This window comes from Oryx dammah, unplaced genomic scaffold, assembly GCF_014754425.2.
Source record: "Oryx dammah isolate SB20612 unplaced genomic scaffold, SCBI_Odam_1.1 HiC_scaffold_27, whole genome shotgun sequence".
NCBI classification, from domain to species: Eukaryota; Metazoa; Chordata; class Mammalia; order Artiodactyla; family Bovidae; genus Oryx; species Oryx dammah.
This window is the reverse complement of record NW_024070211.1, coordinates 16,586,472-16,607,531: the sequence shown is the minus strand read 5'-3', so window position 1 is coordinate 16,607,531 and position 21,060 is coordinate 16,586,472. Positions and strand designations below refer to the sequence as shown.

The 21,060-nt window shown below is 54.7% G+C and overlaps 1 protein-coding gene across 1 annotated transcript; it reads left to right on the top strand.

The window, feature by feature from the left end:
- Positions 1-7,511: 7,511 nt before the first annotated feature.
- On the top strand, positions 7,512-12,139 carry B3GNT7 (UDP-GlcNAc:betaGal beta-1,3-N-acetylglucosaminyltransferase 7). Its single transcript, XM_040228123.1, has 2 exons — positions 7,512-7,582; positions 9,676-12,139. The coding sequence occupies exons 1-2, from the start codon at positions 7,572-7,574 to the stop codon at positions 10,868-10,870; spliced, it is 1,206 nt and encodes a 401-aa protein (XP_040084057.1). The 5' UTR covers positions 7,512-7,571; the 3' UTR covers positions 10,871-12,139.
- Positions 12,140-21,060: the final 8,921 nt, after the last annotated feature.

Below are 21,060 nucleotides of genomic sequence, written 5' to 3'. Positions count from 1 at the left end.
CTGACACAGTAGCAGGTTCTAGGGATTAGGACAGGGACAGCCTTGTGGGAAGGGCAACACTTTGCTGACCTCAGGGCCTCTGGATCCAGGATCCTGACCCTATTTCTCCATTTGCTGTGTGTTGCTTGCTGCTGTTGTTGTCGCTGTTTGTGAGTGGGGTGCAGGATACATGTGGCACAACACTTTCCCAGTGTGTTTAGAATCACACCCTCAAAACCCTGGTGACCAGAAAGGACAAGGGCATCCAGGCTGGGGTACCGCATGCTGTGAGGCAGGGGCAGGGTGAAGTCTGTTACCAAAAGAAGGGAGGGGTGCTGCGTACAAAGCCCAGGACTGATTTTGTGACCACTGTTACATGGAGCCCACTCACTGACCCCGAGTCCAGGGCACCCAGCTCAGCACCTCACGGTGCTCACTGCAGTTCCGTAAGGTCCACTGTGTTATTCACTCCTCTTCACCCAGCTCTACCGTTTGCCAGCAGGCTGACTTTTCTCAGGCCTCAGTTGTTCCTTCAGTAAAATGGGAATAATAAAACCCTGTGCCTGGCCAGGCTATCTAGGGCTGCTAGGGAAACAGACGGGAGGGTATGTGTGAAGAATAGTCTTCGTCAACCTGCGGAGGCCTCTGACCAGAGCCTGGGAGGGACTCTGGGGCTCTGAGTCTTAGGCCAGAGTCTCAACGGTTCCTCTGGCTCCAGCCCCCTCAGTGTTAGCAGCAGCAAGGCCGACAGCTCCCTGACAGGCGGTGGTGGGAGCAAGGCTGCCCAGAATGCACCTGGCCAGGCTCTAGGCCATGAAAAGGCGGCCATTCAGGGCTCGAACAGGAGCCGGGTGATGAGAGACAGGGAGCCCTGTGCTGAGAAGAGGAAGGCGGCCTCTGCCTGGCCTCCCCGTGGGGTTGAGCTGCCAGGCCGGGAGGGCAGGCCGGCTCACCGCGGAGGGGAGGCGCCTGGAGGGAAGACTAAGCTAGTGTGTTGGAGGCCGAGAGGCTGAAAGGAGGCTTGTGTGTGCCCAAGCCGGCTGCCTGGCGGCGGGGGGGATGTGAGTCACCGGTGGCCTGGGGGAGGGGGGCACCCAGCTGTCCCAGACAAGAGGGCCCAACGCCCACCCTCGTGTGAATGCGTGTCAGTATGAATTTGGATGTGTGCGCGGGGGCTGGGGGTGGGGCCATGCAGATCTGTCTGGGCCGCCCCAGGCTCCTCGAGGTGGACACACAGCCCGTCATCCTCTGAATGCGGCCATGGTGAGACTGGCCTCATCCCTGCCAGGGTCTCCTCCAGGCAGCCAGGGCTGGCAATTCATGCCCTCTGTTATTCAGTCGATGGCATCCCTGTGCAGCCAGGAGAACAGAAGGGTCTGTCCCTGCTCTTAGTTCTCTTAGTTGCAGTGGGACAGGTGGTGGGGTGGGCAGAGGGGGTGTTGCAGACAGACAGACAGACCTGATGCCAGCCAGGAAAGGGAGCACCTTCTCCAAGGAAGGGTACCTTTGAGGTGGGTTTTATAACATGAGAGGAAGTTCACTCGATGCAGAAGGGAGAGTGCCATTTGAGCAGAAGCAAGCTGGGGTCTTGGGGAAGGAGTAAGGAAGGCCAGGGTGGCTGAAACAGGGATGGGGGTAGATTCTTGGGATGTGAAGTGCTCCAGGAGGTACCTGGAGGCTCCTAGAGGTGGACATAGCCTTGAGGACCTGGAAAGAGATCAAAAGAGGCCATTCATGGATGCAGCAGGTACCTGCCTAGCGCTGAGCCCATTCTCAAGGGCCTGCCAGGCAGGGTTTCACTGTTGGCAAATGAGCTGGTTAGGGGAAGCCCCTGCCACCTATGTGTGTGTGAGTAATACATATCTGGGTGTGTGTCTGTGGGTGAGTCTAGGTGTCTATGTGCATCTCTGCAAATGTGTGTCCCTGTAGGTGCAAGCATATATGTGCGCCTGTGTGTGTTCTGATGATGTGTGCGTCTCATGTGTGTGTGTGTGACTATGAATGTCACGTGTGTCTTCCTCTGAACATGCATGCTTCCATGTGAATGTGTCTGTGTACGAGCGTTGTGTGTCTCTGAGTATGTCTGTGTGTGTGTCTCCGTCTGTTGCTTGGCGGCCTGCGTGGCTCTGTGTGTGTCTGCTGTGAGTGCCTACCACACCTAACCCTCAGGAGCCTGGGGTGCAGCCCAGCTGGTCTGTGTCCAGGGCAGCACCTGGAAGTACACCTTCCATTCCTGCCCGGCCTTCAGAGGGAGCCCTGCCCCCGCCCCTGGGCCTGTTTGAATTCTGGCTTCTCTCTCTCTGTCTGCCCAGCTCCACCCACACATGACTGGCTCCCAACCCATAAAGGCCTGGGTGGCTTCAGCTGCCTCTGGACCAGTGATGCCAAAAGCTCAGCTTCTCTGTACACTGGTGCCAGATTAAATCTTGGAGACAGAGTTTTGGGTGAAGTAGAAAAGAGTAGCTTTATTGCTTTGCTAGGCAAAAGGGCCTGGCACGTTAGCCCACATAGGCTAACACCCTGAAAACCATGTGCCCCAACTTGAGGAAGATGGAAGCTTTATAATAATTGTTCAAACTGATCAGTTCATGGGCTGGTGAGGAGCTAAGTAGCAGTCAACATCATCAACCTTCAGGTCCAACTTGCCTGGGGTCTACAGACTTGTGGGCAGCGTACCATCATTAATCATTAACTTCGCCCACGTGGAGGGGGTTTCAGTATCTGCAGAGTAGCTCAAAGATGCTGTTGTGTGTAACCACTGATGGAGAAGCAGGACCTTGCCCCAAAGCTGCTCTTGACTGCTTGTTTCTTCCTGGTCGCACACCCCTTCCCTTCTTTGATTAAAACTGCTTCAACCTGCAGGTTGGAACTCAGGGAAGGTCATGGAGGCTGAATGAAGGCTGTTGATGGGGGACAGAGAAAGAGGCCTTATACCCAGGAGCTCCACAGGGCCCTGCATGGTATCATCACCCAAGAGGGGCCCAGGCACAGCAAAGGAGTCAGAGAGTGGCCAGCCCCCTGAGGGAGCTATACCCAGTCCCCATGGACCAACCTAGAGCTCCTTCCCCAGGAGAGAAGGACTTGTCACCCAGCCAGCACCCTTCTTCTTCCTACTGGGGCCCTCCAGCTTTGGAGCTTGTTTCAGAGGGCGGCTGACAGTCCAAGGGGGTGTGAGCAGGAAGACCGGCCTGGGCAGCTCTTCCCCTGCTTGCGTGAGACCAGCACCTTCCTTTAAGGGACCTACGCCCTCACGGTCATTCCCACCACCACAGTAGGCGATCCGTGACCCAGGCCTGGACGACTGCAGCACTCCAACCCCTCAGATACGATCACCGGCCTGTCTAACAAGCCTAAGCTACTCTGAGGTGGGGTTCTGTCACTTGCAGCCAAAGGGGCCCAGGACAATCCTTGCCTTAGTTGTGGGTCTGAGGGTATACAGGTCCATCCTTGCCTGATGCTTCACACCCCACTGTCCCTCTCTGCCTTTCTCAGATCCCAGGCAGGGGCTGTGGCCACCTCTCCCCCACTTCTCAAGCGTATACCTCCAGTCAGATTGCTGTGGATGGAAGGACCCAGGACCAGTGAGAGTAAGTTCTGGGCCTGGGCATTGTGCTGCTGGCTTATGGGGCTCGTTCAGACTCAGAGAGGCCTGTCCAGTTTCTTGCCAGGCACACATGTTCACCAGAGAGCAATGGTTTCTGAGACTCCGGTGTGAATTACCAGACCCTGCGGTGCAAGTGTGATGGCCACCCTTGAAGCGCTGGCCATGGCTGCCCCCAGGGTGTGGACTCCTGCTGGGGAGCATGTGAATTCACACACTCACCCACATCACGCTGCTGCACTGATGTGACTGTGGTCACGGCTGCTCTCCAGCCTGCAGACCCTGCCCAGCTCTGGGTTTCATCCCCTCTCTCCCAGGTACCCAGAGCTCCTCACACCTTGTCTGCCCAGGGGCTGACCCAGGGCACCCTCTGGTCTGGCAGAGACCCCCCCTTTGCCCCCCACATCTGAGGGCTCAACCGGCCCTGGCCCTGGGCGTCTGTCCTTAGGGGAAACCAGCAGGGGCTGGATCCCAACCCATTCTGGAGGGTTGGTGGAGGCTGATGTGAAAGAAAGTGGGGAGCAGGGTGGGGAAAGGGAACCGGGAGAGAAACAGGGAAGAGGTGGGGAGGGAAAGGGGAGTATGGTCCAAAGTGCGTGGAGAAAGAGGGGGATGGAGAAGGTAGGGGCTCTTGGGATTCTCCCAGATAGGGCTCACTGAGCCCGTCTTTCAGGGCAGAACATCAATCCAAGGGGAGCAAAGAATGGCCATGGGACAGGGCCACTTCCACCATGCTTGGGACTCCAGCCCCAACCCACCCAGATACTTCCATCCCCTAGCCTCCCTCCAGGGCAACCCACATACCCTCCTCCATCTCCCGGATCTGTTTCTGCAGCTGCCTGGTGTCCTCAGCCAGGGCGATGGGGCAGGTGACCGATCCCCTCCGCAAGCTGCCCTCTGCCTCCTCGGGGCCCTTGCTCAACCACCCCAGCCACGGCTTGAGACCATCGGCAGGAATCTGCCGGGACTCTGCCCGAAGGACCGTTGGAGTGGGCCAGGCCGGGTGAGCTCCAGCTCTCCTGACAGGGACAGGCCCAGGCAGCCTCAGGGAAGCCTGTCAGACTGACAGTGAAAGCTTGACCAGGGCCTGGCCGGGTGCCCACAGCCCCCACCCCCACCCCACAGTCAGGCACTGAGTATTTAATTGTCATCCATTTCCCAGTCTGAGTTCGACCCAAGGCACAGATCAAATGAATCCGTGATGACAAACTGTTTCTCTCGACCAGATTCCACTGGCAAACACTCTGCTGGCTTTGCTGGCGGGCCCTCCCATCCCCACCTCGTTGAGCCTTCCTGGGTTCTGAGGCCTTATGGATTGGGTAAATATTAACAACAATAATACTCACAGCAACCGGTCTGTCACAGTGCCACCACGAAGGAGACACTGATCAAGCTTCTCATGCGTCATCTCCGTAATTCCGCGCTGGCAGGAAACTGAGGTCTCAAGGGGATAAGCCACCTGCTCCTGGTGACAGTCAGAAGTGCAAACCTGCATGCCCCCACTCTCCAGTCCAGTAGTGGCGCCTGTCGCTCAGTCGTGTCCGACTCTGCAAGCCCACGGACTGTAACCCACCAGGCTCCTCTATCCGTGGGGTTTTCCAGGCAAGAATACTGGGAGTGGGCTGCCATTCCCTTCTCCAGAGGATCTTCCCAACCCAGGGATCGAACCCAGGGCACCTGCACTGCAGGCAGATTCTTCCCCGTCTGAGCCACAGGGAAGTCCCCAAACCCAGGTTCAAAACCCCTTCCCAGGGATCTCTGTGTCCATTCTCAACTAGGCTCCTAAAAAGACCCCACAGCTCCTGCGAAAGACGTAAGCGCTGAGGCAGGGTGGACTGTCCTCAGCCAGGATAGCACAACCCCTCTCAAGGCCACACCTGCAGGGCAAAGCAGAAGCCCAGGCAGTGAGCTACCTGGTGCCCTGTGGGATGGGTGGCCAGGGGGACCGTGGGGGTTCCCCAAAAGCAGGTAGCCATGCCCAGGGGGCTGGGCTGGGCTGCAGGTCAGATCTTCTTTCTGCTCTGGTACTTGGGAGGGGCTGCTATGAAGGGCTCTGGTCCCAGGGTCCTCCTCTGGAATTCAGCCTGAAGGGCCCTTCACATTCCCTCACTGAAGCTTGCAACATCCGGAAAAAATTCTAGTGACTGTTGAGTTTCTCCTCCCACTCCTTTCCTTAAGGCTCCGGAGCCTAAAGAAAAGACCTGCTCACCCAAGCCTTGGGGACTCAGGCTTCCTATCTCCAGTCTCTGACTGTACTAGGGGCCTCCTGGCCTCCCTGGGGGCCTCCTAGCAGGAAGGAGCTCCCTGTCACTGCTCTCCCTGGGTGAAAGGCAAAAGAGCCTTCCTCTGGAACCAGGCAGGCCTCCTGGGTTTGCTTACTATGAGAGCTGACCGGCAGGAGTCAGGCTGCCTCCTTTGTGGAGTGGTAATAATAATAATATTAATAGCCTCTAGGACTGAGTCACTCACACATGGGCCTCAAGTGTGCTTTGCATATTGCACTGCTTGATGAATCTTAGCTGTTGTTTACTGGCCTGCGAAATGCTTGTGTCACTACTACGGGCATTTTTGAGGCCCTACTGTAAGTTCGGGGGCTTCCCTGATGGCTCAGAAGGTAAAGAATCTGCCTGCAGTGTGGGAGACCTGGGTTCAGTCCCTGGGTTGGGAGGATCCCCTGGAGGAGAGCATGGCAACCCACTCCAGTATTCTTACCTGGAGAATCCCCATGGACAGAGGAGCCTGGTGGGGGCTACAGTCTGTGGGTTCGCAAAGAGTCGGACAGGACTCAGCACTGTAAGCTCAGGGATGGGACTTCAACGTGGAACAAGGCTAGAACAGACCTTGGGCAATAGCAGGAGCCACGGCGGGTTTTACCTATCAGGGGGTTCTGAAAACCACCTGGGAGGAACACCCACCACCCGGGACCCGATTGGGCCAAGAACACCCCGGAAGTTCTCTGTCTTCATGCAGCCCACTCCCTAGGAGTCGCTGGGTGTGGCATACACAAACAGATTAATAAAGGCTTAGGGACAAAAAGGGGTTTGAAGTGAAATACTAGTTGACAGATGAAAAGGCAGGCAGCGCCAACAGACAGGCCTTTTGGCGGTTAGGAGGGGTTCTCTGAGGTTGGAAGGGCTCCAGAGATGGAGAAGGCCATTGTCCGGGGCAAAGAGAAGGCTTCAGAGCTGCGGCGTGGGCCGCTGTCCCCGCTCGGGAAGGTCCCCATTCGGGCAGCCCAGCCGCTTCCTGACCTCTGCTTGGGGTTCTGCTCTCTCCGCCCCCGTCCCTGTCCTCTGCAGACCCCCCTTTAGGTAGCGGGGTGCGGGGGTGGGTGGGGGGCCCTGCCTGGAGGGGGCCGGGGGAGAGGGCAGAGGGAAACAGAAGGAAAGGAAGCCCTGTCTGTCTCGGCCTCTCCCACCCAGAAAAAGGCCGGCCGGGGCCAGAGGGAAATGGCGGGGCCCCCGCGCGCCCGGGGGGATTGGAGGTGGGTGGGGTCCCGGTTCGCAAGCATCCAGAGGGGCCGGCGACACCGAGGAAGCCCCCCCTCACCCCCACGGAGGGGAGACCCCCGTCTCCGGTGGCGGGGGTGACCATCGTGAGTTCCGATGTCCCGACTCAGCCACTCACGCTCCGGCCAAATGACCATAGGCGGCTCCGCGCGCCGCCGGGGCTCGGGTGCCACCTCCGGAAAATGGGTTCTTTACAGCCCCGCTGCGCTGCACCCCGCGGTCGCGGGGATGGAGGGCGGGGCGGGGGGCGCCGAAGGGGTTAACGTACCTGGGCCGCCGCCTACCCTGCGGGCCCCTCCTCCGGCCGCTGGGAAATGGAGAGCCTCGGCGGGGGCGCGGCCGGACCTCCGCCCCCGCCCGCCCCCGCCCGCCCCTGTCCCTGTCCCGTTCCTCGTCCCCGCCCGCCCGCCGTCCCCGAGCCCGCGGCGCCCAGAGCTGCGATCCGCGCGCCCCGCTCCGCCGCCGCCGTGGCCCGGGCCGCCATGTCTCTGTGGTGAGTGGGGCCGTCGGGCCGGGGACCCGGGCTGCGGGCGCGGGGAGGGATGCCGCGGGTCGCGGGGGGCGCGGGCTGGCCTCCGTTTCCCGGGCGCAGCTGGGCTGGCGCGGCGATGGCTGGAGATGCCCGGCCGTCCGCGACTCCTTGGCCGGCCAGTCGGCGACTCGGGGACCAGGGTGGACTTGTGCGCTCAGCCATCCCCGGCCGCCCCTCTGCTCTCTTACTCCGGCCACGAGGCACCCAGATCTCATTCCTGGACCCGCAGAGTTGGGGACCGCTGGGTCCCATTCCCGATTCCGAGGGCCTCCTGCTTCCTGGGCGACCCTTGCCCTCGACCCTCAACCCCAGAGTGGCTCTCTTTCCTCTCCAGGAGCTGGGGCCTCCAGCCTGCCCACTGCTCCCCTTCTCTTCTCCTTGCACTGGGGGCTTTCCCCCACAAACACAAATGGAGTGGAAACAGCCTGGAGTGAAGGGGCATAGCCTCATGGCCCTCTTTGGGGTGACCCCCTCAGTCCAGCCCAACAAACCAGGCCAGAGCACTCCCCTGTCCTCCTCCTGGGAGGATGGGGTCTTGGTCACACCCCTACCCCAGCACCTGAGATGACCTAGCCTCCCTCCAACTCTATATAGAGGAAATCTTGGGAGCCCATGGGAAAATGTCTCTCCATTGGGCTCTGCATCACTGGCCCGGGGTGCCTGCACCTGAGACCCCAGGCTGGACCACCTGGTCCCTGTCTCACCACTCTGCTGCCTGTCTCTCCCATCACCCCGAATCTCCCCTCCTGGCACCCTTCTGGCCTGGCCCTGTGAAGCTACACTTTTCTGGCCTGCCCTTTCCCTGGAGTCCCCAGCTCCTGCATCTCCCCAGAAGAAAACATGGCAGGTGGCCTGGGTCTCCCCAGACTGAGCTGAGGAGAGAGGGTCCCTGGGCCCAGGGACTCAGGGCCCAAGGACTCAGGACCCTGGCCCTGCGAGTGCTCCTAGAAAAGAACTGATTTCTGCTTCCTAAAGGGGTGTAGTGGGGTTAATTTGGCATGAGGGATCCTGGAGAGTGGGGGTCCAACTGTGCCCCTCTCAAGGCAGCAGAGCTGGAGGGATTCAGCTCTCCAAGTGGGGCTCAGACTGGGGCTACAGGCACAGTGGGCTTGCTGGGAGATGCTCGCCCCATTTTCAGGCTTGTGTCAACGGTGAGAACTGTTCTTTTTTTTGTTGAGTCAGATGGATGGGGGGTGGGAGGGGAGGGACAGGCTTCCTCAGGTTTAGTGGGAGCTTTCTCCTCAGGAGCCCCTATACTTTTTGAACAGATGTCTTCTCTGCACCTCCCAGAGGTCTACCCCAGTGGTTCACCAGGTTTGCACCAAGCAAGCAGGGTGCCTGAGGGAGAGATGGGGAGCAGGGCAGGTCAGCCCCTTGTAGAATCACAGCATTCCCCCAACTCCAAATCCACTCTGTGCCCAGCACTGCAGCTGACATGCCAAATGCATGCTATCCTCGTTTGAGGAAAGAAAAAAATCACAGCTTGGAGAGGTTAAGAGAAATCACAAAACGTCTCCATATAGCTTGTATTTAGTAACTGCGTGCATGTGTTAAGTCACTTCAGTCATGTCTGACTCTTTGCGACCCTATGGACTGTAGCTCGCCAGGCTCCTCTGTGCGTGAGATTCTCCAGGCAAGAATACTGGAGTGGGTTGCCATGCCCTCCTCCAGGGGATCTTCCCGACCCAGGGATCGAACCCACATCTCCTGCGACTCCTGTATCGGAGGCGGATTTTTTTTACCACTGAGCCACTGGGTGGCCGAGGGAGAGGAAATTTCCGCATTCCTAGCGGACCAAAATCTGAACTCCAGGAGCCTGACTCCACAGTTCCTATACTTTAGCTCTGTGTTGTGTGGCTCCCTGGTCCTGGAGGAGGGAGGTCAGGATAGGAAAAGAAGCAAGACCCTCCTCTGACCACTCAGGGGCCCAGGGACTTGAGTCCGTGTACAGGGGCCATCTGCCCATCTGGGACTGAAGCTCTGTACAACGGGACTGACTCATCCTTTCTTCTCTCTTCTGAACCGTCTGCTCCCCACCTCACCCTTACCCCCAGGAAGAGAACCGTCTACAAGAGCGTGTGCCTGTCCCTGGCCTTGCTCGTGGCCGTAACGGTATTCCAGCGCAGTCTGACCCCCAGCCAGTTTCTGCAGGAGCCCCCGCCAGCCTCCCTCAGGCAACAGAAGGCCCAGAAACCCAGCGGACTCCTGGTGAACCCTGACAGCTTCTGGAAGAGCGCGAAGGAGGTGGCCACCCCGACTCCCGTGGTTTCACGGAGGCCCCAGGCCTGGGACGTGAACACCACTAACTGCTCGGCCAATGTAAACTTAACCCACCAACCCTGGTTCCAGGGCCTGGAGCCACACTTCCAGCAGTTTCTATTCTATCGCCACTGCCGCTACTTTCCCATGCTGCTCAACCATCCAGAGAAGTGCAGCGGCGATGTGTACCTGCTGGTGGTCGTCAAGTCCATCATCGCGCAGCATGACCGCCGCGAGGCCATCCGCCAGACCTGGGGCCGCGAGCAGGAGTCGGCGGGCAGGGGCCGCGGCGCGGTGCGCACTCTCTTCCTGCTGGGCAAGGCCTCCAAGCCAGAGGAGCAGTCCCACTACCAGCAGCTGCTAGCCTACGAGGACCGCATCTATGGGGACATCCTGCAATGGGACTTCCTTGACAGCTTCTTCAACCTGACCCTCAAGGAGATCCACTTCCTCAAGTGGCTCGACATCTACTGCCCTGACGTCCGCTTTGTCTTCAAGGGTGATGACGATGTCTTCGTCAACCCCACCAACCTGCTGGAATTTCTGGCCGACCGGCGGCCCCAGGAGGATCTGTTTGTGGGTGACGTTCTGCATCATGCCCGGCCCATCCGCCGGAAGGATAGCAAGTACTACATCCCTGGGATCTTGTACAACCAGAACAGTTACCCGCCCTACGCAGGTGGAGGGGGCTTCCTTATGGCCGGGGGACTGGCCCAGCGCCTGCACCACAGCTGTGATACCCTGGAGCTTTACCCCATCGACGACGTCTTCCTGGGCATGTGCCTGGAGGTGCTGGGCGTGCGGCCCATGGCCCACGAGGGCTTCAAGACTTTCGGCATCTCCAGGAATCGCAACAGCCGCATGAACAAGGAACCCTGCTTCTTCCGCTCCATGCTTGTCGTGCACAAGCTGCTGCCCGCCGAGCTGCTGGCCATGTGGGAGCTGGTGCATGGCAACCTCACCTGCTCCCGCAAGCTCCAGGTGCTCTGACCCGGCCCGGGCCGTCAGGATTGATGAGGAACATGTGCCCCAGAGTCCCTGCAAGTCATGAGGCTGCAGCTGCAAGGCCAGGGCACCGCCTGTGGTCCCCTGCAGGGAGGTGGAGTGGTGGGCCTTACGTGCCCCTGGGTGTGGTGGGGTGCGGGTGACCAGGACTGAGGCCCGGCCACGTTCTGAACGGCCCAGACTGGAGACTGGTTCTCTGGCAGCTCTCCTAGCCTGGGTCTGTGGTCTGGCTCCCTCTGACCAGGCGGGAGGCCCTGATGGCCTCTGAAGGAACCCTGTGCTCAGGTACCCCGGCTCGACCTGCCCTCGGAGGGGTCCAGGGCTGCCCTCTTGTTTTCACAGAGAAGATCCTCCGGCTTCTGTGAAATGCCTCAGTCTCCCGGCGGGCTGCTTGGGCAGCCCTTTCAGGAGAAGCTCAACCCTGTGCAGGCTCACAGGCCTCCTCCCGTCAATGCCTCCGGGGCTTCTGGAGACCGAGCCTCAGAAGGCCCTCAGCAACCCCCTGCCCTCCGGCCCCTGACCTTCCTGGGGTTTGACTGCACAGTCTCTGCTCCCAGGTGGCTTTACTCCTGGCTGCGTCCAGCGCTGCTCCGTCCGGCTCCCTTCTGTCCGGAAGCCGGAGCAGCCGCTCTGACTACCTCAGTGATCCTCAGAACCTCTGGATGGGCTGCAGCCCCACCTCACCGCACGCCCCCACCCCCCGACTCCACTGCCCCCAGACGCAGGGCCAGAGAGTCGTGCTCCGGTCCCAGCAGTCCCCGTGCTGCTCCGCAAGGCCTGGCTCCCCCAGTGGGAAACCAGCTGGTCTGACCCTGGAAGGATATGCCTCCATTACTGTGAAGTTTTATTTATGAAGAATTCGGAGGGAGAAGGCGCCAGGCCTCGGAGGGTCGCAGGGGGAGGTGGTGTTCTTCCCTTCCCTTATTTCAGCAAGACACCACCTGCCTCCGGCACTCTTGCCCCCTCAGCCCCGTCCCCACCCCAACACCGCCCCCCGACGCCCATCATAGCACCCCCTCCCCCAGCCTCCAGAGCCATGCCCACCTGCACGCCTACTTCTCCAGGCCCTGAGCAGACCAGCATTGGCCCCTGTGAAGGGATGGAGTGGACTTGGTGCCCACCCCACTCGGGTTCAGGGGGTCCTGGGGGTGGCTGAAGAAGATGTCACCTTGCATCAGGGTCAAGTCCCCTGGGAAAAGTGAGGGATTAACTCTTATTTTCTTAATAAAAGGGGACTGTTTTTTTTTCCCCTCCCCGGTGTGAAAGTTCCTCTCGCCATTACCATTCGAGGGCCTGTCTGAGGCCAAGGTGGCTGGAGGTTTTTTGAAGACGCAGCTTGTTCCTTGTTGGCTGGTGGGTACGCAAGGACCTTCTGAAGGGCCTCTTGATCTCCAGGAGGAAAGAAGAGGCCACATGGGCCCCTGGGTCGGGGGTGGGGTGCAAGAGAGACCTGCAGCTCAGAGAGCATCTTCTGGTAAGAGCCGGGCCAGAGCTGCCCCTGAGGCTGGGGTGACAGTGAGTGGGATGGGGTGGGCGCCTGCAGGGGCTGGTGGGCTTCCTGACATTCCTGCAGTCAGCATCGAGCCTAGATCAGGTTGATAAGAAGCATTGAAACAGTGGCTCCGTGGGGTCGTGATAGGGGGACTGCACTGTGCAGGGAACTTTGGCCAAAACTGCTTGCCTCCAGGGTGGGAGGGCAGGCACCCCCAGGAGGAGGGAAACTGGGACTGCAGTGGGCAAGCCAGCAGCTCCCTACCTATGCTCAATGGGCCAGATGCCCTGAGAGAGTCACTTGCTTATTAATGTCCACGCCAGGCCTCTCCCCCAGATGAGTGAGAGCAAGGGCTGGGTCCTAATATAAGGCACCATCTTTAAATGTTAAGAATGTCACCACCAAGCACAGGGCCCTTCTGAGGTGGGACCTGGTGACTGCACAGGTCACCAGCTCTCTTTGTCTTTCACGTACCCTCTGAGGCTGGGGGCTGCAGACAGCAGGGTGGGGCTCTAGGGTCTCTGCCTTCCCAGAACTCAGTCCAGCCAGGGCAAGAGCCATGGAGAGACAGCCAGGAGACAAGAGGTGGAAGGGCCACTGGTCCCAGCGCACAGGTGCGGGCCCAGAGACAGCATTTGTGCTCAGAAATCACCTGAAGGATGCTGAGCAGGTGTGTGCTGAAGCAGATAGCTGCTCATCAACAGTGGGGGGAGGGAGTGGGGGGGGTAGGGGGAGCTGGGGTGTGAGAAGGGGATCTCAGGGCCTCCTGGGTTGCAGGGGGTGTTCAGACTTGATCCTGAGAGACCGGGAGTGGGGCCCTGGGTACACACCCCTGCCTCTAGGTTCACCCTGTCTCCAGCTGAGCCGCAGGGACTCAGTGGAAGCAGCAAGTTTCCAGCACGGGAACGCCCTCAGCCTCTGCCCCAGGGGGACTTGTGCCTGACCCCGTTTCAGACCTCAGAGGCCCAGGCTGAGCTTGCAGAGAGGGCTGGGAAGGGGGTGGGGCGCCAGCCTTAGCACAGCAGGAATAAGGGCAGGGAGCCCACCTGTGAGGGGACCAGTGGAATAGGACCCCCTAGCACAGGGTGGGGAGCAGGCTTCATCACCGGGCCTGCCAGTGCACCTGTGTCTTGAAGAAGGCGTAGGCGCTTGCCTGTGGTGGAAGGGGAAGGAGAGTCCAGACAGGGGACCATGCAACAGCCCAGGAGTGCAAAAAAAGTGGGACATCGGAGCTGCCGGCTGCCCAGTGTGGACAGTGTTGGAGATGAGGCTCGATGGGGTGTCCTGGTGCTCCCCACACCACAACATCTTGGCCGAAAGTGGTATTTAAGCTGGTGGCTTGGCCATTTCGGAGAGTTCCCAGGTATCAATATACCTCCATGCATACAGGAGGTATACATATCATTCTGTTTGTTTTTCTCTTAACCTGTTTCTTATTATATAGAAAAGGGTCTCCACCAAGAAACTAGAAGGCTAGAGGAGGAAATTATCTTTCCTCCCCACCAAACCCTACCTCTCCCTTTCGGAGCCCACTCAGTCCTTAATTGTCTGGAACCTCAAGGGCTTCCTTAGTCCCGAGTGTGTGTCCAGGAAAAGTCTGAGACCCCCTCTTGCAGCTGTTGCCTCATCCCCCACGGTGACACCCTGGCCCACAGGCCCCCACAGTCCTGTGGACTCTGAGGTACCATCTTCCTGACAAGAGGCTGAAGCGGGGCCCACAATTCATAGACAGAACGATTCTCTTAGTCACCCTCGCTTGCTCTTCTCCAAAAAGCAGAAGAAGCCAGCTAGGGGTGCTTGGTCCTGAGACTCCCAGTCAGTGACACAGAGTTTGGGGGGACCCTACAAATTCACTCAGGTTCTGTCACTGGGAAGCAACTTTCCAGGGCTGCTGGTAAATTTTAGGTAAATTTTAGTCAGTCCTCAATCAGATTCTGGGGAACAGTTTGGGGGGAAGGGGAAGTGGGTCTCAAACACTTTCCTCCCCAAAGACCCCGAGCTTCAAAGGCAAGACGCTTCCCTCCTGCTTGCCTGCCTCCAGTCCTGCATTCCTAAGAGGTTTGCGGAAGAGGTGGCTTTGTCAGGCCACAAAAGGTCTCCAGCCAGGCAATGGGTGCTGCTTGGCCACATTTACATAACTAAAGGAGACCACTCAAAGAACTCTACCTTTAACAAAGAAAGCCTGTTCTGGGGAGACTCACTCTGTCCACCTCTGCTGAGAAGGATCAGGGAGGGAAGCTTCTGTGGAACCTTCCCTCTATAACCTTTAAAGTTATAGATGAAGACGACAGTCAAGTGAAGAAACGGAGGCTCCCCAGAGTAGGGTCCCACAACGCTTGTGTGACCGAGCACTGTCTGAACGCAGTCTCTGCACCTAACCCCCTACCCTTTTGTCTCCCAGGAACCTCCATGTGTATTTGTGGGGTTTTGCCTGACAGTCCCCAAAGTAGAAAAATGGAAATTGGGTATTTGGAGTTTGAGGAAGACCAACGGGACTAGCACTATAGGAAAACTTTCCACATAGTTTAAAAAGAATGTTGTGAAGACGAGCTTTTCTGTTTAGTGGAACACTGTGCATTGTTTAATACACAACCCCCAAGCTGTCTGCTTCTAGCCCAGTTCATGGTCTTGGAGCTATTCTGCACCTTTTTAAAAATCACAGAAAATAGGGGAGGGATAAATTGGGAGTTTTGGATTCATATACACATACTACTATATATAAAATAGATAAACAACAAGCACCTGATATATAGCACAGGGAAGTATATTCAATATCTTGCAATAATCAATAATGGAAAAGAATCTGAAAGAGAAGATTTATATTCAAAACTAAATCACTCGGCTGTACACCTGAAACTAACACAACTTTGTAAATCAACTGTACTTCAATTTTAAATTTTTCTAAAATAAATTTTTTTAAGAAATGAATTGTAAATATAATTTTTAAAAAAACACAGAAAGGGAGAGAGTCCATCAACTTCTCTCCTCACTGTGGAAAAACCAGTTTTGCCTCCGTTAGCAATTCAATTCCTTCATTCCATACAAATCTGTGCTTTTAGGCAAGTCTCCTGTGAACCAGTTATAACATCAGCCTACCCTCTTACGAATAAAAATCTTTACCTCGTGTTAATTTTTATACCTGTAGGAGTTAGGCGGTTCTTTTTTCTGAAAAGTATCTTTTACCATCTTTTATATTAAAACGAACACAGACTCATTATGGTTTAGAATGCCATTTTTTGCATATATTTCTGATACCAAACTTGCATCTTGGAATAAATTTTACACCTTCAGGTGAACCTAGAGCTCAATCCCTTCCGAAGGGGCTCAGCCCCGCCGCTCGTCTGCAAAGCCCTCACTCCCCCCGGAGCTTTGGGGGAAAAAATTGGCCTTCAGGCCCCAACCCAGGCGGGGTACCTCCGAACCTCGGAGGTGGGCGCTAGTCTAGGTATTTCAAACCCCCGCCCAGGTGACTCCGGCCGACGCCCGGGCGGGGATTAACTGACCCTGCAGGTGATGGGTCAGGAATCTGCTCGCGCTTTGTTTTCCTCTGGTGTCGAATCTAACAAGAATGCCCGGAATTCCTGCCCTCGCCCCAGGCAGGACTGAGGGTGGTCAGCGCAACCAGGAACCCAGAGGCCATCGCTGAATCACCTAGGCTTCGGTGGGGACCATCGCGCTCTGCCGTCGGAGGTGGGGGAGGCCAGGGGAGGGTGGTGGTGGAATCCACTGGACCCCGGGGACCTGGACTAGAGGTGGAGAGTGCGGCATCTCCTAGTGAGACCTACCTGTTGGCCCACGCCGCGATCGCAGCGAGGCTGGGGGCGCCGGGCGCTGGGCAGACCCCTCTGCGCCGGCTCCGTAGCGGCGGCGCCGGGCAGGGCCCTTGAGAAGATCCAAGGGGCGGGGAGGGGCCGGAGGGCTGGAGTCATCCGCGGAGCCAGAACCATCCCAGGACAGGGCGGAGAGCGCCCCCAGCCGACCACGGTGGGCATAGTGACAGAGAGGAGGACGATTAGAGCTGTTATGTGAAATCGGTTAACTTGGAATCCTTGTACCCCAAGTTATCCGCGGTCCCTAAGGGCATGTATTGGGGGCAGGAGGAGAAGGGGACGACAGAGGATGAGATGGCTGGATGGCATCACGGACTCGATGGTCGTGAGTCTGAGTGAACTCCGGGAGTTGGTGATGGACAGGGAGGCCTGGCGTGCTGCGATTCATGGGGTCGCAAAGAGTCGGATACGACTGAGCGACAGAACGGAACTGAACTGAACTGAAGGGCATGTATGCTTCAAAAATACCAGAAATCTCCACGCCAGACTATTTAATAGGAATTCTTTCCTTGTAATGGGCTTCCCTGATAGCTAAGTTGGTAAAGAATCCGCCTGCAATGCGGTAGACCCCAATTCGGTTCTTGGGTGGAAAAGATCCGCTGGAGAAGGCATAGGCTACCCACTCCAGTATTCTTGGGCTTCGCTTGTGGCTCAGCTGATAAAGAATCCGCTTGCAATGTGGAAGACCTCGGTTCGGTCCCTGGGTTGGGAAGATACCCTGAAGAAGGGAAAGGCTACCCAATCCAGTATTCTGGCCTGGAGAATTCCATGGGGTCGCAAAGAGTCGGACAGGACTGAGCAATTTTCACTTTCAGTGGAATTCCAGGGATTTTATTCTCTTCTTTCTGCCTATTTGTCTAAAGAAGGCTTTGTACTATGAGCGGTTACCACTTAGTTGAGGGATAAATTTTAGAACCTAGACAAGGTATAAAAAAGCAGAGAGGTCACTTTGCCGGCAAAGGTCAGTAGAGTCAAACCTATGGTTTTTCCAGTGGTTATGTAGGGATGTGAAAGTTGGACCATAAAGAAGGTTGAGCGCCAAAAAGTTGATGTTTTTGAGCTGTAGTGCTGGAGAAGACTCTTGAGAGTCCCTTGGACAGCAAGGAGATCAAACCAGTAAATCCTAAAGGAAATCAATCCTAAATATTCATTGGAAAGACTGATGCTGAAGCTGAAGCTGAAGCTGCAATACTTTGGCCACCTGATGCGAAGAACTGACTCATTGAAAAAGACTCTGATGCTGGGAAAGATTGAAGGCAGGATGAGGAGGAGGCTACCGAGGATGAGATGGTTGGATGGTATCGTCAAATCAATGGACATGGGTTTGAGCAAACTCTGGGAGATAGTGAAGGACAGGGAAGCCTGGCATGCTGCAGTTCATGGGATCTCAAAGAGTCAGACATGACTTAGAGACTACCCAACAAAAAGTTTAGACGATAGACGTGGGCCAATAATCAGACAGAACGGGTGGCCTTGGAGGGAGTGAAAGTGGCTTTGAGGCCCTCAGGGGGCTTCTTCCAGAAAAAGGAGGAATGATTACCCACCAAGGAGAGGAGTACAGTCTCTTGCCAGAAATCACCTTGGCTGGCCCACCCTTAGAGGCCCTCTGAGGTCAGAGGAAGGAAATCTTAATTTGAAAACAATCTACTCTCCTTGTAAGTGTTTACTGTGTAAGCACTCCTACACAACCAACGCAACAATCCCTTTGTTATAAAAGCTAATATATAACCAACACAATATTGTAAAGCAATTATCCTCCAATTAAAAATAAATATATATTTTTTAAAAAGCTAATGTATAGCCAGTATTGCTTAGGGTAAGTTTGATTGCGAATGGCATAAAATTCAGCTCAGGCTTTTTGAAACTTTAAAAGGGATTGCTGGCTCGCATGAGTGAAAGGTCAAGGGCCTAAGTGATGGACTGAGATCCACACTCAGGTAGCTAGTTTGCAAAAGCTGCACGTTGACCACCACACTGACCCCAGGCAGATGGCCTGAAAAACTTTGAGGCAGGTCTGAAAACAGCTGACCATCCATTATTGCTGCCTGTAGTTAGCTAGTACCAGCTGCTGGCTAAAAGGCCAGACTCGAATCAGGCAGCCCAATACACCCAGACCTAGTCAAACTTTTCTTGCTGGATTTGTTTTATGTAATTTGAACCAATGTTCTTTGGCACTTAAAAAATAGAGGTTACCGATAAAAATGTATCTTTTATAGTGAAGACTTATGAGCCATTGTTGATCACAGGACACTCATCCCCCAAAGATATTCTCCTTGCTGCCAGGAACTTTCACATTTGATGAGGTGTCAGTCTTACAATTACAGTGCATTATGTGTTTCCCTTGACCCCTTGCATGCATGCTCAGTCGCTCAGTCATGTCTGACTCTTTGTAACCCCATGGACTGTAGCCCGCCAGGCTCCTCTATCCATGGAATTTTCCAGGCAAGAACACTGGAGTGGGTTGCCATTTTCTCCTCCAGGTGATCTTCCCGGTAGGGACTGAACCCAAGACTCTTGTGTCTCCTGCATTGGCAGACAGATTCTTTACACTGCCCCACCTGGGAAGCCCATTATATGTTACAGTTGACCTTAAAATAGGGAGGTTATCTGCGTGGGCCTGATTGAATCCCAGAAGCCTTTAGAAGTGGAGAGTTTTCTCCTGCCAGCTGAAGAAGTCAGAGATTCAAAGCAGAAAACAATTCCATATACAACATGGAATCGAAGACGAAGGTTGGCCAAGTGATAAAGAGTGAGAGAAGCTTCTATTAATAGAAGCTGAGAGCAAGCCCTGGTTGGCAGCCAGCAAGGAAGTGGGACTGAATCAAAGATTCATATCAAACTCTGTACAATACTCGTCAGCACATACATCCTTTCTGCTCCTGAAACATTTACCGCCTATGTATATTAGGAAGACAATATCAAGAGTCCCTCAAAGTGGAAATTGAGCAGACCAAACTCTGTGTGCATGAGACCGTAAACCAAAAGTTACCCACAAAAGTAAACCAAATGACAAGAACAACGACAACAATCCTAACCTCTTTCTTAAATAACTGTGCATCAAAGAGAAAGTGAAAGCTACAGAGGCAGATTATTTTGAAATCAAGACCACCACATCATTGTATTTATGTTGATAACACAAATTTGCATCATTATGACTTCAGAGGTGTCACATGTTAGACTCTGGGCCTAAAGCAGTTGAATATTGTGAAATTTAACAACTTTCAATGCATTCATTATCTAGAAAAAAAGAATACAAATAATTGAACTCATATTTCTACTCAAAATTTCAGGGAAAGAACTTTAAAACAGACTAAAGCTGGAGTTCGTGACATTGTACAGGAGACAGGGAGCAAGACCATACCCAAGAAAAAGAAATGCAAAAAAGCAAAATGGCTGTCTGAGGAGGCCTTACAGATAGCTGTGAAAAGAAGAGAGGTGAAAGGCAAAGGAGAAAAGGAAAGATATACCCATTTGAATGCAGAGTTCCAAAGAATAGCAAGGAGAGATGAGAAAGCCTTCCTCAGTGATCAAGGCAAAGAAATAGAGGAAAACAATAGAATGGGAAACACAAGCGATCTCTTCAAGAAAATTAGAGATACCAAGGGAACATTTCATGCAAAGATGGGCTCAAGAAAGGACAGAAATGGTATGCACCTAACAGAAGCAGAAGATATTAAGAAGAGAAGGTAAGACTACACAGAAGAACTGTACAAAAAAGATCTTCACGACCCAGATAATCACGAAGGTGTGATCACTCACACTCACCTAGAGCCAGACATCCTGGAATGTGAAGTCAGGTGGGCCTTAGAAAGCATCACTACAAACAAAGCTAGTGGAGGTGATGGAATTCCAGTTGAGCTATTTCAAATCCTAAAAGATGATGCTGTGAAAGTGCTACGCTCAATATGCCAGCAAATTTGGAAAACTCAGCAGTGGCCACAGGACTGGAAAAGGTCAGTTTTCATTCCAATCCCAAAGAAAGGCAATGCCAAAGAATGCTCAAACTACTGCACAATTGCATTCATGTCACATGCTAGTAAAGTAATGCTCAAAATTCTCCAAGCCAGGCTTCAGCAGTACGTGAACTGTGAAATTCCAGATGTTCAAGCTGGTTTTAGAAAAAGCCAAGGAACAAGAGATCAAATTGCCAACATCTGCTGGATCATTAAAAAAGCAAGAGAGTTCCAGAAAAACATCTATTTCTACTTTATTGACTATGTCAAAGCCTTTGACTGTGTGGATCACAATCAACTGTGGAAAATTCTGAAAGAGATGGGAATACCAGACCACCTGACCTGCCTCTTGAGAAACCTGTATGCAGGTCAGGAAGCAACAGTTAGAACTGGACATGGAACAACAGACTGGTTCCAAATAGGAAAAGGAGTACCTCAAGGCTGTATATTGTCACCCTGCTTATTTAACTTATGTGCAGAGTACATCATGGGAAACACTGGGCTGGAAGAAGCACAATCTGGAATCAAGATTGCCGGGAGAAATATCAATAACCTCAGCTATACAGATGACACCACCCTCATGGCAGAAAGTGAAGAAGAACTAAATAGCCTCTTGATGAAAGAGGAGAGTGAAAAAGTTGGCTTAAAGTTCAACATTTAGAAAACGATGGGAAATAGATGGGGAAACAGTGGCTGACTTAATTTTTCTGGGCTCCAAAATCACTGCAGATGGTGATTGCAGCCATGAAATTAAAAGACACTCACTCCTTGGAAGGAAAGTTATGACCAACCTAGACAGCATATTAAAAAGCAGAAACATTACTTTGTCAAGAAAGGTCCATCTAGTCAAGGCTATGGTTTTTCCAGTGGTCATGTATGGATGTGAGAGTTGGAGTATGA